Source organism: Otolemur garnettii, unplaced genomic scaffold, assembly GCF_000181295.1.
Source record: "Otolemur garnettii isolate 467f Iridium unplaced genomic scaffold, OtoGar3 scaffold00110, whole genome shotgun sequence".
Classification (NCBI taxonomy): domain Eukaryota; kingdom Metazoa; phylum Chordata; class Mammalia; order Primates; family Galagidae; genus Otolemur; species Otolemur garnettii.
The window spans coordinates 6685860-6702292 of record NW_003852505.1 but is presented as its reverse complement, the minus strand read 5'-3'; the positions used below and the strand labels follow the sequence as shown (position 1 = coordinate 6702292).

General features: G+C 39.3%; 1 protein-coding gene across 2 annotated transcripts in view; it reads right to left on the bottom strand.

Moving 5' to 3' along the window:
* Positions 1–16433, bottom strand: part of GRIA3 (glutamate ionotropic receptor AMPA type subunit 3) — a 315536-nt gene that overhangs the window by 135015 nt on the left and 164088 nt on the right. For both annotated transcript variants that reach the window (XM_003797025.1, XM_003797026.1), the window contains exon 5: positions 3058–3111. In XM_003797025.1, the coding sequence (XP_003797073.1) occupies positions 3058–3111 (54 nt within the window). The remainder of the gene's footprint in view (positions 1–3057; positions 3112–16433) is intronic.

Genomic DNA, 16433 nt, shown 5'->3' with positions numbered 1-16433 from the left:
GTGTTTGAGGCATTTTCATCTGCTTCAAAAATTGGGAAACCATTATAGGAATAATCTTTTTCATTATTATTATCAGAGACGGGCTGCAATTCCTATCTCTATTGCCCCAAAGCAGTGATATATAGACTACAGGGACTTAGGGAAGCACATGGCTGAGTTCAAATGGAAAGGTCAATCAGAGAAAGAGAAAGGGTAGCAGCAGAAAACATGGCAAATTAGTTCATGTTTTCATTACCCAGACTGACATGATCCTGTATATTACTTTTGTTATTTTTTGAAGGAACAGACTTTGCTTGTTTTCGTAGTAAACATTCCCCCAAGGTCTCATAATTCTGAGTTGTGTGCTCAGGATTCAATTTACCATTCTTTCCCCAACCTTGTCCTAGTGATTGTTTCTTGCAGTTCTATCACTTTACAAGCTTTCATTTCTGTCAGGTATTAGTCTCAAAGTTGAAACCAAAGCTCATCTGAAGGGGTGTCAGTAGGAATAAGGAGACCCAGTTGGAATTCTGGAAGGGGAAAGGTCTTTATAGATTATCGGTCATTTTAGGTCAGATGAGACAGCCATTCATGTGCACAGCTCATATCTCTCTTTATGACAGAATCTGCTTCAAGGAGTTAAATTATTTGAGAGCCTTCAGTGTCAGGTGCCTTCAGATCTACCTCAGCTTTCAAGTGGAATGTGTGTGCTTTCTGGGCAGTTGCTAGGCAAAGACTGGGTAAAATAGGGATGCAATGGCTTGCCATTTGGGGAAAGCATAAAGCTCCTCTACATACCTTCTTTTCAGCAGAGCTCCCAGTCGTGGTGGCCAGGACTCTTTTGGGGCTACACCATTAGATGAAGCTCTTCCTATCAAACTCCTTCACCAGTATTAGACCTGTATTGTGGTCTGAAGCTCTCCCGGACTACTGGTATCCTTTCCCCTTGTATCTTTCATAGATCTTACTCCCATTAAATGTCTTATACTTCTAATTATGTCTTAGAATCTGCTTCCAAAAGATCCACCCAACATATCAACGATTCCCTGCTCCCTCCTGAGTGTCACAATAAATAAACAGGTTCACAGAGGTAAAGTTTTACCAAACGTCCCATAGTGTGCCAGTAGCAACATCAGTATGGCAACTTCAACTTTCTGAACCCCAGTTTAATTTTCTTTCCTAAACTTCAGTTATCCATATATAATCACAACAACATATGCAAAAGAAAACTAGATTTTGCTAGTTTATCCTCATGCTATTGTTTACCTGAATATTAAAAAACTGTTTTACTTTGTTAAATCACTACTTTAGCTGTTTGAACTTGTAATATTTGTATGACTTTGATGTGCGATTTTTATATTTTTCTAATACATCTTAAGAAAATATATTACCATGAATATAAAAAAGTTTGCATGTCTACTACCTAAAATCATCTCATATACTGTTAGTGATGGGGGAACCCTGCAATTTAAATACTATACTATATACCTTGATGCTTTCTAGGACATAGAAGGCATATAAGAAGAGAAGGAAAGTGGAATGGTAGGAAAGAAGGAAGGAAGGACAGCAAAATATGAAGAAGTAATTGTAAAAAGTCATCCACAATGTCCGTATGTCCTGCCAATCTACAGTCTAACCTCCATTAAGTGAAAACATAACCTTTACTTATTGGTTTCCTAAAAGCCAAAATTAAGAATATACAGATGTAAATTTTTCCTTCTAAAAGTATCAATTCATTTATCCCCAAAATGGACTGAAGTGCTCCACTTTAAGCAAATTATTGGAGAAGACGCACACTATATTTGAAACTAGTAGCTCTATAATCTTCATCTTATAAAATGTTTGAATGCATATACTTCCTAATAAAGAGGTTTAAGTAACATTTCCCCTCTCATTAAAAAAAGTCATTATTAAGACAAAATAAGATATTTTCTTTGATTTAAGAAATCTAAGAATGTAATTACAAGAATCTTTTACCTTCATTGCTATCCTTTTGGTTTAAGAGCTTTATAATGATCACAATTCTGTTGTGCTAATGAAACAAAATTGAGGTTGGAACTCATGTAATATTTTAATATAGTCTCAGTATTGTAGTGATAATTTAACGTCTTTCTTTCATTCCATGGAGAAGATATTTTTCAGAACCTCTGACAAACAGATATTACTAATTTAGAAGCCATTTTGTTAATTCCCAAATAAATTGTCATTTCAAAGAAAGAAAAAATATAAAAAACTTTTATGAAGCACTAGCTTCTTAGAATGTCACAAATTTTAAAGTCATGGGAAGTTTGAAGGTAAAGATTCAAAATGTGTTTTATGTAAGCGCAAAGGTGACTATGCCCTTTGACAGAGTCACTTAATGTACAATGTCGAAACCTCCTCTGGCATCTGGTTTGAAAAGATTTGGTTGTGGTCTGCTTCTGAATGGGCAAGTCCAATACTGAAGTGTATATACACTTAGATCAATTAGGAATGACTCAGTTTCCTGTGTCCTCTGTCCCTTGGCTTACATTCCAAAACTGACTAAAATAATTAACATTTCAAATCCAAATTGAACCTAAAAATAGTAAGTGAAGAATTATATCAAATTATTTGTTACGTTGGGAGGCTTAAGCAGCAGACATTTATTTTATTTTTTTAATTAAAAATATTGTCTTTTATTATTATTTTTATTTCAGATCAGTATGAGGGTACAAATGATTAGGTTGTGTGGTTTGTGTTTGTTAGGTAAAGTTCAAGTTGTAGTTGAGCCCTTCAGGGGAGGAGTGAGGAGGGAGGCAGATTGCTGTGCTCTCACGTAGTGGGGCACAATGTAAGGGTATATAGCATACCCCCTGGGTGAAGGCATCAAATTATTTTTTTCCATGTGGAAAGAATATAGCTTCACAACTAAAACAGAGACAGCATAATTGAAAACAAGGCTATTGCATTCAGGTTTTGGTATGTAATGAAGTCATTTCTCTAAGCTTCTGGAGAACACCTCAGGTACTTCATGTGTTTCCTTTTTGGATGATTACAGCCAACACAAACTAAATAGAATATATTGCCCAGGGACACTTAAATTTTGCTTGTTCTTACCAGGTTAGCAAGCATGTAGTGGTAACCTCTTGAATGTTTTCCCAGGATCACAACCTGCAGAAAGAAATAAGAAGTACTGCTTATTCAAGAAGGGCATTTAAAAAAAGGTGGGGCATTTTCAATCGCACAATCAATGAGATGGCTGGAACGAATGCTTCTAAACAGAATGTTAATTCTTTTATATACAGTTTTATATACAGATTTCTTTTGGTTGCATTTCACTGTCAGTCAAATAAAACAGGAAGAATTGCTAATATCAAAGTTACGTAAAATGTCAAAACAAGGGGAAAAAAACCACTCTCTAAACTTCCAGGTCAGTAGCATCATTGTCACTTAAAATAGATGGCAAAAGCGATGAAGCTGATGATCCCCCACCCATGAACTGGATTTCTGCAGTTAGCTGTTGAGATGGAAAATGAGCTGAGCTTTGCATACAAAGTAGAAAATAGAATGTACAGAACGTTTTTTTGTTATCTGGAATGCTTAGGGAATAGAACTTCAAGGAATGGGGTTAATGGGATTTTAAGGTTAACCAAGGGTGCTTTTGCTTATTGAAAACTTTTCCAAAATGCTTGCCCTCCATTTCCCACCTTAGTACAAAAGATATGTGACCATCTGTAGATCTTTTGGTGCCAATTGCAAATGCCTTATGCCACTGGGGTGCTGGTTCTCCTCTCGGGATATTTGGCAATACCTGGAGATATTTCTGGTTGTCATAACCGGAAGGGGTGCTACTAGAAGCTAGTGGGTAGAGTCCAGGGATCCTGTTAGACATCCTACAATGCTCAGGAGAGCCCGCACAACAAAGAATTATCCAGCCCAAATTATCGCTTTGCTGAGGTTGGGAAACCCTTCCTCAGGGTCATCATTCTTACCATAATTTCTATGAGTAATGTATCACTCCTAAACTTTGCAGTTCACAAAGTACATTTTTATTAGCTCAAAATATGTAAGTGGGCTGAATATTTCAACCAAATGTCTTGGCTGAAAGTTGGAAGTTTTTTGGCTAAATACTTGATATATGTTTATTTGCTTGAAGCAAAATACAGGGGAAACTGTGGTTAATTGAGGATTTCACAAAATGTCATTTTATTGAGTACTGACTACGTGCAACGTAGTATACTGGGTACGGGTGGGGGAAGAAGAAAGAGGGGGAACATGGATGTTAAAGACACAACTTGAGGTAAAACTAGGTTTTGTACTGACCTGGAGCCAGTACAATTTTAGGAGCTCTCTTTAAGGAAAATAATACAAAAGTATGAACGGCATAATTTGTAACAAGTCCTTGGAAAGAAGCCATGTAAGTAAGGGGCCCCTAAGCTTAACTTCATGATAAATTCCTCTTTAGATACAACTACTGATGGGATTAAAAACAAATTGGGAAGGCCTCAAAATTGCACAGATATCAAGCTTGAACTATAGTATGTGAAAGGCTGTAATAATAATAACTATACACCTATTTGAGTGCCCAGCATATACCAGGCACTGTGCTAGGTACTTTATATGTGTTAAATCCACATATATTTCATATATTAAGTTATTAATTCATATATTAAGTCATATATTAAGAACAATTTCATATATTCATATATTAAGTATCATTAGTCTCATTTCACAGATGAGGAATTTCAGCCAGAGAGTTTAAAGATACACAGCTAGCCTTCATGTCATTTTCTTAGTTATTGTGTAACCAGTTTGATGAAAATATTTCAAATTGTATATAAAAACAGCACACTGTACCCCATGATAGTATTAATGTACACAGCTATGATTTACTAAAAAAAGAAAAAGATACATAGCTAGGAAGTAGTGATGCTGGAATTAGAACCTGGGTCTGTTTGCTTCTGGAACCCATATTCTTGACAGTACTTCACATAATTTCTAAATATAGTAGAATCTTTGTAAACTGAGCACCCAAGGGACTATAACAAACTGGTCAACATGTGGAGGTGGCCAACATAAGGAATTAGGTCTACGGTACTGATACGTACATGTAGTGCATGTGTGGGCTATGAAAAATAGGTCAACTTAAGGAGATGTCAATGTAAGGAGATGGCGAACTGTGTAGTTTCTACTGTATATGCTAAATACCAAATGCCAATAATTGCTCTAAATTCTTGGAGAAGAGGAAGAAGAGACATCTAAGGTCTGAGATAGACCAGAAAAGCTTCATGGAGGAAAGAAGTTTTAAGCCGGTCCAGAGAAGTAGAACTATGCATTTGAATATCATGACAGCATTACAAACCCTCAGGTCATTTCAAGTGCAGAGAGAGAGGGGAGAGAGAGAGAGAATAAGAGAGCTTATTTTTTTTTGATTAATTTAAAATATGAGCCACATTTCTGATTGATTATTTATGGAGGAAATGAAAGGTTAATGAATGTCTTGAGGAGGTGATTTCTCATGCTGCCACGACACAAAATGAGCTGTTAGTTATCTTCTGGGATGTATTCTTCAGTGTCTGCTTGTGAGAAACATCCTTGCTGGAGACATTCGTTAACTTTTGGTGGCAAGTTGGGACCATACATTTGTTGAATTTTTAATTCACTGACAACCCTCTACATAATAAAATCAGAGGGTTTTGAGTTCTGCCAGAAAAATGAGCAATATTCCTAAAGCCATCTGACAGAGCTTAGAGAAAAATCAGAAAGAAGTCCAAAGGAAATGGGGTCAGTCTTTTTCACCAAAGGCAGAGCTTAGTGCCCTTGTCAGCATAGGAAAGGCGAGGGAGGAACATAGAACAAGGTAGTGTTGTAGGAGCCCGAAATGAGAACCCAGGAGCCAGAGCTTGTCATTTCCTCACTGTTTAATTGTGGGCAAATTGCTCAAACTTCTGAGCCTTCATTTCCTTATCTGGCCCTTCCTATCTCAGCAGTGTTGCCAGGATCAAACTGGGTAAGTCTACACAAGTGTTTGAGATGTACATTACATAAGTACGTGAGGTTATGTAATTGTGGGAAGGGGTTGTTCATGGAGACATTGTTTTTCAGGTTCAAAAAAACCAGCAGCTAGACCTGCTTTAATCTGTGCCCAGTTTGGTCTATTCAGAACAAATTGACATACTTCAAAGTAGCTCTCTCACAATATCACCCTTTCAAAATTTAGCCTTAAACTGGAGGAAATGGGAAAGTTATCTAAAGATAGGAACATTTAGGTGTCACAAAGCTGCTGCATTGAAGCCCATAATTAATTCCTCATCCTTGCTTTTAGTGCCTTCTTAACTCTTCCTTAACGTACGGTTCTTACCAATCTTGGTTTTCTAGTTCACAGTAAATTAAAAGCTGCAAAGTAGAAGGGGTGTGTATGGAGGGAGGGGAGTGATATTAGAAAGAGGAGCATTAGTAGCAGAGGAAGTGATAGACTGACTTAGAAGAGAAAGAGGGAATGAAAAAAGCAGACAACATTGTACTACTGCACAGTATAATCACGGATGTTTGCTGTGAATGCCTGAGTCATCTGGCTATAGTCTTTTTGTGCCCAGTGATTTCTGCTGAAAAATCCAGGGATATGTATAATGTATTTTGGGGAGGTTTCCATCAGAAATACTCAAAGTGTCAATTTTTTTTTTTTTTTTTTTTTTAGACAGAGCCCCAAGCTGTCCCCCTGGGTAGAATGCTGTAGCATCACAGCTCACAGCAACCTCCAACTCCTGGGCTCAAGCGAGTCTCTTGCCTCTGCCTCCCAAGTAGCTGGGACCACAGGCACCTACCACAACCCCTGGCTATTTTTTGGTTGCAGCCATCATTGTTGTTTGGCGGGCCCGGGCTGGGGATTTGAACTCACCACCTTAGGTGCATGTGGCTGGCGCCTTAGCCACTTGAGCCACAGGCACCGAGCCCAAAGTGTCAATTCTTAAGAGAATAAACTTCAGTTATCTTGAAATCTTACTTATGTGTGGCAGTTGTGTTATATGTTGCTGTTGGTCTTTCCCTTTTTTGAAGTTTTGGTAACAGGGCTTGAGAGAACAGGGTGAGATAGGAGGCTTATACGTAATATGGTGAATAATAGAACTAGTTAGTGGGAGTAGTTCCTGTTCAGTTAGTCCTAAATCTTTATTATTTCCATCTGTTCTAGATGAACAAGGTGTAAACGGCACCCTTGGTTATTTAATGACTCTGGTAACCAAGAGAATATTCAACTTTGCTTTTACAGTAATTATAATAGCTCTTCCTGAATTAGTCTCAGAACCTCAAATATAAAAGCTGTTTCTACAGTCGGCTGTGAAATTTAAGGAAGAAATAGCAAGTTCCCAACTCCGCATTCTGCATTCACTTTGCCTTTGTGAGATTTGTCGGAGATGATGGATGGCTTGATACGATGGCAGATACATTAAATGCAATAAAGGGAAATATGTGAAATGTAGATAAAGGAAATTGTTTTAAGGAAATTTATTTTTATTCTTCCATATAAGAACTGAAAGAAAAAATGCCACCGTCCTCATTCACTAAAGCTTAAACGGCAGAGTTTTATTTGCAGAAGAGCTCTGACATGCTCAGATGCTGAGACATGTATGTAGCACCAAATTATTTGTCAAAGAAGTCAGTGAACCACAGTCAACCCATTTGGGGGACTTTCCCTCATTGAACCTCCCCATCCACTTATCTGTGAAATTGGGGGCTGAGTATCACAAGTAGTTAAAAATAATTCATAAAGTATTCCATTGGTCTTCAATGTAAGAGGCCCTTTTTTTCCAATTTAATGTTTAATCTAGACATTTTTATAATTTTAGAAATTTGAAATGAAATAGCTCCACAAGACTACTTGAGAGAGGCCCACAGATCCTTTGGGAGGCAAAAGCATCTGTTTTTCTATGCTCACATTTTTGAAAAAAATATGTGTGTGGAGAAGTGTGTATGTTTCTCCCCCCCCCTTAGATCCATCTGGTATGCAGATTAGGTTATTTGCAGACCTAAGTATCTCCATGTTTGGATTTTATACATCAGTGCCAAAAAAGGATCTATGTATAAAGATTGATCTTGCTTTGAATACAGACCATGCCTTGATGCTCACCTTATTCTGTTTCTCTTTGATTTAAGTACCCTGTGAACGTGTGAGGGGCTGGGAGAGAAGTGTGGGTGTGGGGCATTGCTTGCTTTATTTCACCAGGTTTTCCTCATTTATCGTATGGAAAATTTTCTCTTTGAGGAAAAGCTATTGGACCACATTCTTTATGTTCAAAGAGAAGACATTTTCAGCACCCCCTCCATTTCCTGCTCTGTTAGTTAAAAAAAAAATACTGTTGTCCTATGGCCCCCTATCTAAATTCAGCTGTGTTGGGAATTGAATGAGTGTTATGCTACAGAAATCAGCCTCAGAACATAGCGCACTTCTCAGATGAAATCTTCCATATGATAAAAAGCATTTATCTTTTTGAATAAAAACTCCAAGCTGCTAAATTGCTTGAGTCTGAGTAAATACAGACCAGAAGTCAATTCTGTTAGAATTCTTTTCTAATAATCTCAATTGGCACATGCATGCGCTCCTATAACTAAATGACAGTGCTTCATAGTGCAGTCACCTGACTTGAATAAATGTGCTGGGTTAGTGAGGCAGAGATGAGCCAATCACCTGCACCCCATGGCAGTGGGGGTGGGGGCAGTGCAGATGGAGAAAAAAGGCTGGAGCTTTTCATAAAGAAGGAAAACGGGAGTATAACTGAGGAATCTCATCAATGCTTGTGCTGTCTACAGGGAAGCTTATGCAGAGAGAGGGCGATTGAATAGGGCATCAAATAAAGTGCTAGAATGTGAAGATTAGAGGGCAAGGATTTCAGTGAAGAACATGTCTTTGGGAAGTTTCACTTGCCAGACTTTAATATTGCCTTCACCAAGGCTCAATGGAATATGTGGGAGATTTAATGCTAAACACCAGGAGAGGCAAAGAACCCACACAAATAAGAGGCAATAAATGGCTAAATGTAAATTAAAGGAGCAATAGATTATTCTTGCTCTTGGAGGTAAGGGACCACATAAATGTATGTTGACCTTTGTAGGAACACCTTATTGTCTTAATCCTAAAACACTATTTCTCAAATTTCACTCCTTCCCAAAATTCCTTAATGGCTGTGCCTTATCTGCATGCCACATTACTATTATGTATATTTACTTAATATTCTTTTTTTTTTTATTGAATGGTAACTATGTACATTAATGCACTTCTGGGGTACAGTGTAGGGTTTTCACATGCAATCTGAAATACTTCCATCAAACTGCTCAACACAGCCTTCATGTCATTTTCTCAGTTATTGCTTTAAAACGTTCACATTCTACTCTTAGAAAGATTTACCTGTACCCCTATAAGGTAAACCTCAGAAGTAATCCCTCCAAACCCCCTCCCTCCACCCATACCCTCCTCCCTTCTCCCTCCCCCTTAATATTCTTTTTATAGCCAGTCACTTCTTTACTTAAATTTAGCTGTGTCCAAAGTGACAATATCCATGAAAGCACATATAAAAAAAATAAATACAACTTATGAAAATAAAATAGATTCATCCAGGTATCACTGAAAACCCTCTTCTGTACCACCGGGGGTAGTGAGAAATATTCCCTTGAAGCAGTTGTGACTTTAGGAAAGAGAATGTAGGTCGTGTTTCCCTGTCCTGATGAAAGGTTAACTTGTCATTTATCGTTGAAAATCTTAAGAGTATCCCCATTTACTTCCAAAGGTTCTCAAGCCTCGTAAGGGAGCAAAACAATGAACCGAGTTTTGGAAGTAGCAAATGATGCCCGGGACTAGGTACCAATGATAAATCTGGAGACTTACAAAACCATTTCCTAAGGCATTTTACATGTACTGCCCTACCCGTGTGAGGGGCTGGGAGAGAAGCTGGGAATCCCTGCAGCTTTGATCAGCCACAGTGCTTGGTCATGGGGCCAACCATAAATATTTTAAACTCCTCCAGGGCTATCCAACCTTTTGATTTCTCTGGGCTATATTGGAAGCATAAGAGTTGCCCTCAGCCACACAGTAAACACACAAACAGTAACGAAAGCTGATGAGAAAAAAGAAAAGTCTGTATATAATTTTCATGATATCGGCCACCACAGATAAGCAAAAAAGTCCTCACATAATCCACATGTGGGCAACAGGCCATAGGTTGGACACCCCTGAGACCTTTCCACTAGCCAACTTCTGTAAAATGATGCCATCTCCAGTTATAATGCATTTTCAAACACTGTGCCTTTTCTTAGAGTACCTCATCTAGAGGGCTTTTCATAGCACCCTACTTATATTTGGAAATATTCTAGATTTTTTTAGAGGGTGGGATTGGGTGATTTTCACTAGTATTCGATCTTTCACAGTAAAGTAAAAGGAAATCAGTTTCTCTTCAATATGACCCATGTATATGACATTTGTAGCCTCTCTGTATTTTGCAGTGGCTATCCTCCCAAATGAGTGATAAATTTATCTTAGTATATTTTTAAATGACAATACTCTTCATGTCTTCTTTTAGGAACTTTACTGTGAACTATTTTTATATTTTATATTCACGCTCACAGTAACTTTTGTTTTAGTATTTACCTTTTTCTAATATCAAATTGTATGTTTGTTTTCTTTGTAGATATTGCAAAATCATTTGGGACCAAAGCACTATAATTAGAACTAAGACAGAAACGGTATTGTGTAGCAGGCTTGGGAGTGCCAGTGGACTCATTACTTGGACTTAAAAAAATAGAGTGGCACCATCTGGCATATGCCTGAGTGGTTACTCATATGTGTGTAATAACTGAGCACTGCCTCAGTGCCCAATTGCACTGACAGGTGTGATTGGGTTGGGCATTTCCAGCCATAACCACTTGAAGATGTATGGGCTAAAACAGGACTTCATTGCCCCAGGAATCACACCTCTGTATATTTAGGTATTTATTAGGATCAACAATTCTAGCATCAGCATCACACCTAAAATGACATCTTACGGTGTTTAAATTTGTAAGAGTCTAAAATGCTTAATAAAAGTGATCCGAGTCACCTTTAAAGCTTCCAATAAATCAGTATTTATTAAAAGGTGATACACTAGAAAGACCTATAAACCTAGAAGTCAGATAGTTCTGGATTCGAATCCTACCATTTACTTATTAGCTTTATTGTTGTGAGCAAAATTTGAAGTATGGATGGTAGGGTAGAGTAGCAGCAATCCAGGCCCAGCCCAGAACAATGAAGCCTCCGAATGGGAAGCAGAGAGAAAGAAACGTGTGGGGATGTAGAGAATAGGGTATTTTCCTTTTGAACTCCCTAATTATGCCTTTCTGATTCTATGTGTTTTTCTATTTGTACAATGCTTCCAGCATTTGACACCCTAGTCTGTGAGATTTTCTGATTGCTGAAGGAAATGAGTGAATATGTTTATATTTTCAAATAAAAGTAAATATCTCTCAGAAACCCAATGTGTTTTTTGGGCCTTTGGTTTTCAGGGTAATTGCTTACTTGGCAGGTTTCTCTCTCTTCTGGGAGCCATGTCATTTAAGTGGAACTCAATTTGCAAATGGATGACAAATGATAGAGGCTTAGTTTATGGGAGGCAAACACAGAATTCTCCTAATTCACAAATGTTTGATTTGGTCTTTCACTCTTGCTATTTGGATCTGGAATTATTTCCCTCAGTCTGCCAGCTCATCCACCTTTGTGATCACACTGACATGCTAAAACAGTTCAAGCACCCTAGGCAGAATTACAGACTTTCAGCCAAACACAGGGGGCTCTTGAAAGCTGATTGTTAAATATTCAGCAATTTTGTGAGCCAGTTATTAAACCACTGGTAGTTTGAAATCAGCCATGACAGGACCACCAATATCTTAGAAATCGACCACTACTACAAATCAGGACTTTTTCTTTCTTTCTCTGACAGTTTCCCAGCATACCACTGGACTCAGAAGGAATATGAATCAAAGTCCTGAGTGGATGGAGGGGCTGCATCTATTAACCACGTTTCATTCTTCTTTGAATGAACATTTGTTGAATGCCTGCTCTGTGCCAATGCTAGGACTCGACCCTGGGGAGACAGAGGGTACAAAAACCTGGTCCCTAGCTTGGAGGATCTCACACTCAAGTGGGAAAGACAGCCAAGTTAACAGACAATTATAACCCAGTGGGAGAAGTGCGAGAACAAAAATATGTACAAGGTACAACTGAGGAGAGAATGATTAACTCAATCTTCTATAGATAGAAAGTACTTTGTCTCCAACTAAAGAGCTAACGAATTTTTCCTGTGGCTTTTACAAGTGGGAAACTGACAAACAGGTAGCTTAAATAGAATGCTATTTTGAAAATGAAGAAGAATGTATTTCAGAGGGCTATTTCTCTTGATTTCAGGGGAGCCTTGCTGTTTTACAGTGCTTACACACCAGAGGAAAGGCTTTTTATTTGGAGCAACTATAAGCATTTGGTGTGATGGTAGACAGGACTGACTCCATGAGAAGTTGTGACTGCAGTGATTGGTGGGCAAAGCTAAATTGTGGGGGTAGGGGGTTGCGGTGTATATAAATTGTTAGATAGTAAATAAAATGGGATTTGCTGAAGACAAGGCATCCTAGCTTTGCTTGTTATAAGCTGTGTAACCTTAAGGCAAGTGACCTAACCTCTCAGCCTCAGTTGTCCACCTATAAAATAGGGAATATAATAGTTGAGAGGCAGTAGAGTAGTTAGGTGGTCAGGAGTATAAGTCTGTCTGGCTGAGTTAGAGTCCTTACTTTGCTGTGTGACTTTGGACAATTAATTTAAACATCCTGAGTTTCAGTATCCTTATCTGTAAAATGGCTCCACCATTAGTACCTACTTCACAGAACAATGAAACAATGTATTTCTAGTTCTTAACAGAGTACCCAATAATCCTGTATTAGTTATGCTCCCCCTTCCTTGTTTTTTTTTTTTTGTTTTCTTTTTTTATTTTTTTGCTTTTATTTTTATTTTTTTGAGACAGAGTCTTACTTTGTCACTCTCAGTAGAGTACCATGGCATCATAGCTCACAGCAACCTCAAACTCTTGGGCTCAAGTGATTCTCTTGCCTCAGCCTCCCCAGGTAGTGGGACTACAGGCGCTTGCCACAATGCCTGGCTATTTTTAGAGATGGGGGTCTCACTCTGGCTCAGGCTGGTCTCGACCCTGTGAACTCAGGCAATCTGCTCGCCTAGGCCTCCCAGAGTGCTAGGATTATAGGTGTGAGCCACTGTGCCTGGCCTATTTTTCTTTATTAAATCATAATTGTGTACATTAATGCCTTTATGGGATATTATGTGCTGATTTGATATACAATGTGGAATGCTTACATCAAACTCATTAACATAACCATCACTACTATGAAACCAATATACAATCACCTATACATTCAAACAAATGGTAAAACATAACTATAGTCCTCCCTTCCTTGTTGCTGTGCCCCCTCCCTTCATCCCTCTCTGTGGAAATCACGTATGCAGCCTCCTTCAAGAAGCCTTCCCTGATTTCATGTTCTCGAACACCAAACGGTAAAGAAGTTTCTTTTTGCTATGGAGTGTGAGATGTGGAGCGGTATCAGTGCTCAGGTGCAGGGGAGTTTTGGGGTCCCTGGTTAGGATAGCACTGGGCTGGCGGTAGAGGGCAGGACTGAAGTTTCTACTTAGAGTTCAGGCATTTGAGTTGAGAGTTCAAAAAGGACAAAAACCTTGGGGGTAAACTAGCAACAAAGTAATCCACACTCCTACCTTCTACCCCGGCTCTCCTCATACCCTCAGCATTGATCAAAACTGTGAATTCAAGCCCTACAGCAAGGCGGTGCCTGTGCCTCAAATGAGTAGGGCACCAGCCCCATATACCAGAGATGGCAGGTTCAAACCCAGCCCTGGCCAAGCCCTACAGCAACCATGGATGGGAAGGATGGTGTGTTAGTGTGTGTGTTTGTGTGTGGCGGTGGTGGTGGAAGGGAGGGTTCCCAAGGTTCCTACCTAGAGACAAAGGAGCACAGGCCATAAACTAACTGGGCATGTGTAGTGACCACAGTGTTTGCATTGTAGGGGAGAGTGGAGGTTAGGAGCAGGCAGAGAGAGATGAGAGCAAGAATTCAGCAGTGTCAGTAAGACAGATCTCTCCTCTGCCTCATTCTGACACTTACACCTGGATCTTGGCCTTATCCATGCTTCATTTCAGTAGCAGGGAGGCATAACTATTCTAGGTTTTCTTATTTGAATCCATAGAGGCCTTGAGGGTAGAAAGAACACTAATGAACACGATCTACATTCCCTGGAAACTCAGGATACATGGATTTCTTAGGAAAGTATTTCTCAAAGTATATTTCTCTGTATGGATCATCTGGGAGACGTATGAAAATGCAAGCACGTGAACTTCTCTCCAGAGAGTCTAATTACCAAGCCTGGGTTAGGGACAGGGAGCTTGCATTTTAACATTTTATCTTGGGTGAGTCTGATGCACACTAAGACTTAAGAATCTCCTTTCCATCTAATGTCTTTTAAAAAGCTAAAAACGGGACCCTCAATGATGAGATCTTCATGAAAAGGGCTGGGAAAGGAGTTATTGAGTGTACATGTGTGAGCCTGATGCTCCCTTGGGTAGCACCCATGGGGAAGCTCTGGGCAGGCAGGGGACAGCCTGGGGACACTCACCAACACCCCAGGGAAAGAAACCAAAGGAAGAATTTCTGAACGGTTCTTGTTTTAAACAGGACTCTCCCAGAGGCAAACCCTGACACTGAGATGTGAGGACTAGTAGTTTAATAGGAGGCGATTCTAGGAAGCCCTGCTAGGAGGGAAGAGAAAATGAAACAGGGAAGAAGTTAATAGAGGTGCAATAATGAGCAGATTAGCTCTGGGACCTCCAGGGGTGGTGGGGAACTCACCAACTGAAAGGGCCAGGAAGTTAGGGTCTTTGACTTTCAACCCCTATTCACTGTGAGCGAGTACTTGCTGTCTGCAATATTAATTGCTCCCCAACTCGTTTGCCCTGTCTCACTCTAAGGCTAGGAGAAAATCTTCAAGTATAGAACAGCATGTACTTACAACAGGATGCCACTGGCAGGTATAGGAAAGGCTAGTACTGAGGGGACCAATGGCGTCTGCTATACACAATAACCCTATGTCACATATATAGCATTTTACAGTTTATGTATTGCCTTGACTTACATGACTGCAATTGACTGAATTATAAAGTAGGGAGTAAAGCATAATGATGATGGGAGTGGACTCAAGGCATACCACCAAGTTCTCCTTTTCCTAGCTGGAGGTGACCTTGGACAAGTCATGTTAACCTTTTTCAACTTCAGTTTCCACATCTGTACAGTAGGGGTCATTATGGCATCTGCCTTTAGGGTTATTATGAGGCCTAAGTGAGGAAATGTATTTAAAATTCCTAACAGAGCACATGAAGTATGAGGGGAGTCAAATAACACTGTTTCCTGTTATCCCATCATTGTCTTTACTCACCTTGTGCACCCTACAGCTTATAGTCCCACTGTGTGTCACTGAGGCAGTGCTCAATAAATGTTTCCAACACGGAAGGCTTAAAGGATAGTACACTCTGGAGAAAAGCCCATATTGTTTATGAAGCAGTAGAAGAAGATGCCATTTAAAACAATCCAAAATCCGGAAAAAGTGTATTGAAGATTTTTGCTTCTCCATTATTGTGATGCTTTACTAAGAACAATGTGTTCCACTTCCACCCAGGTTAATACAAAGGATGTAAATCTCCATCTTTTTAAATGCTGATGTGAGGACAATTAATGACTTAGTACGCGGTGGGGGATGGGAGAAAGGGAGAGCAGAGAGAGGGAAGGAGGGAGGGGGTGGGGGGTCACAGTGTGTGACACAACTTTTGGGGGTGGGACACAATTATAAGAGGGACTTTACCTAAGAAATGCAATCAACATAACCTAGTTCTTTGTACCCTCAATGAATCCCCAACAATAAAAAAAAAAAGTGTATTAAAGAAAGCATAACGAAGGGATGGGCCTTGAGCAAGTTCAGATGCAGAAGATAGAACCAGGGAAGGCTTTCCTCAGGAGGAAGGAGGGATCTTTTAAAATAGGTTTTGAATGATTGGAGGGGGGATTGGCAGGGAGAAAGGAAGAGAGGATTGAAGGTGGAAAGATGCCCTGGATAAAGGGCTGGTCGCGGGACATAAGACAAACATGAGTCGACATTTATTAGACCCTTGTTGTGTATACATCATGGTGTTAAATGATTTTGTTTGCATATTTCACCTCATGGAAGGCTCACTACCATCCTCTGAGGTAAGAAGTACTATTAATTTTATATACCAGGTTAGTAAATTAAGGCACAGAGAAGTTGGTTAAATTGCCTAAGTTTTCGCAGGCAGAAAGTGATAGAGCTTGAAGGGAAAATCAGATTATTCTGATTCAAGAGCCCAGTTACTAATTGTTAGCAGCTGTAATAA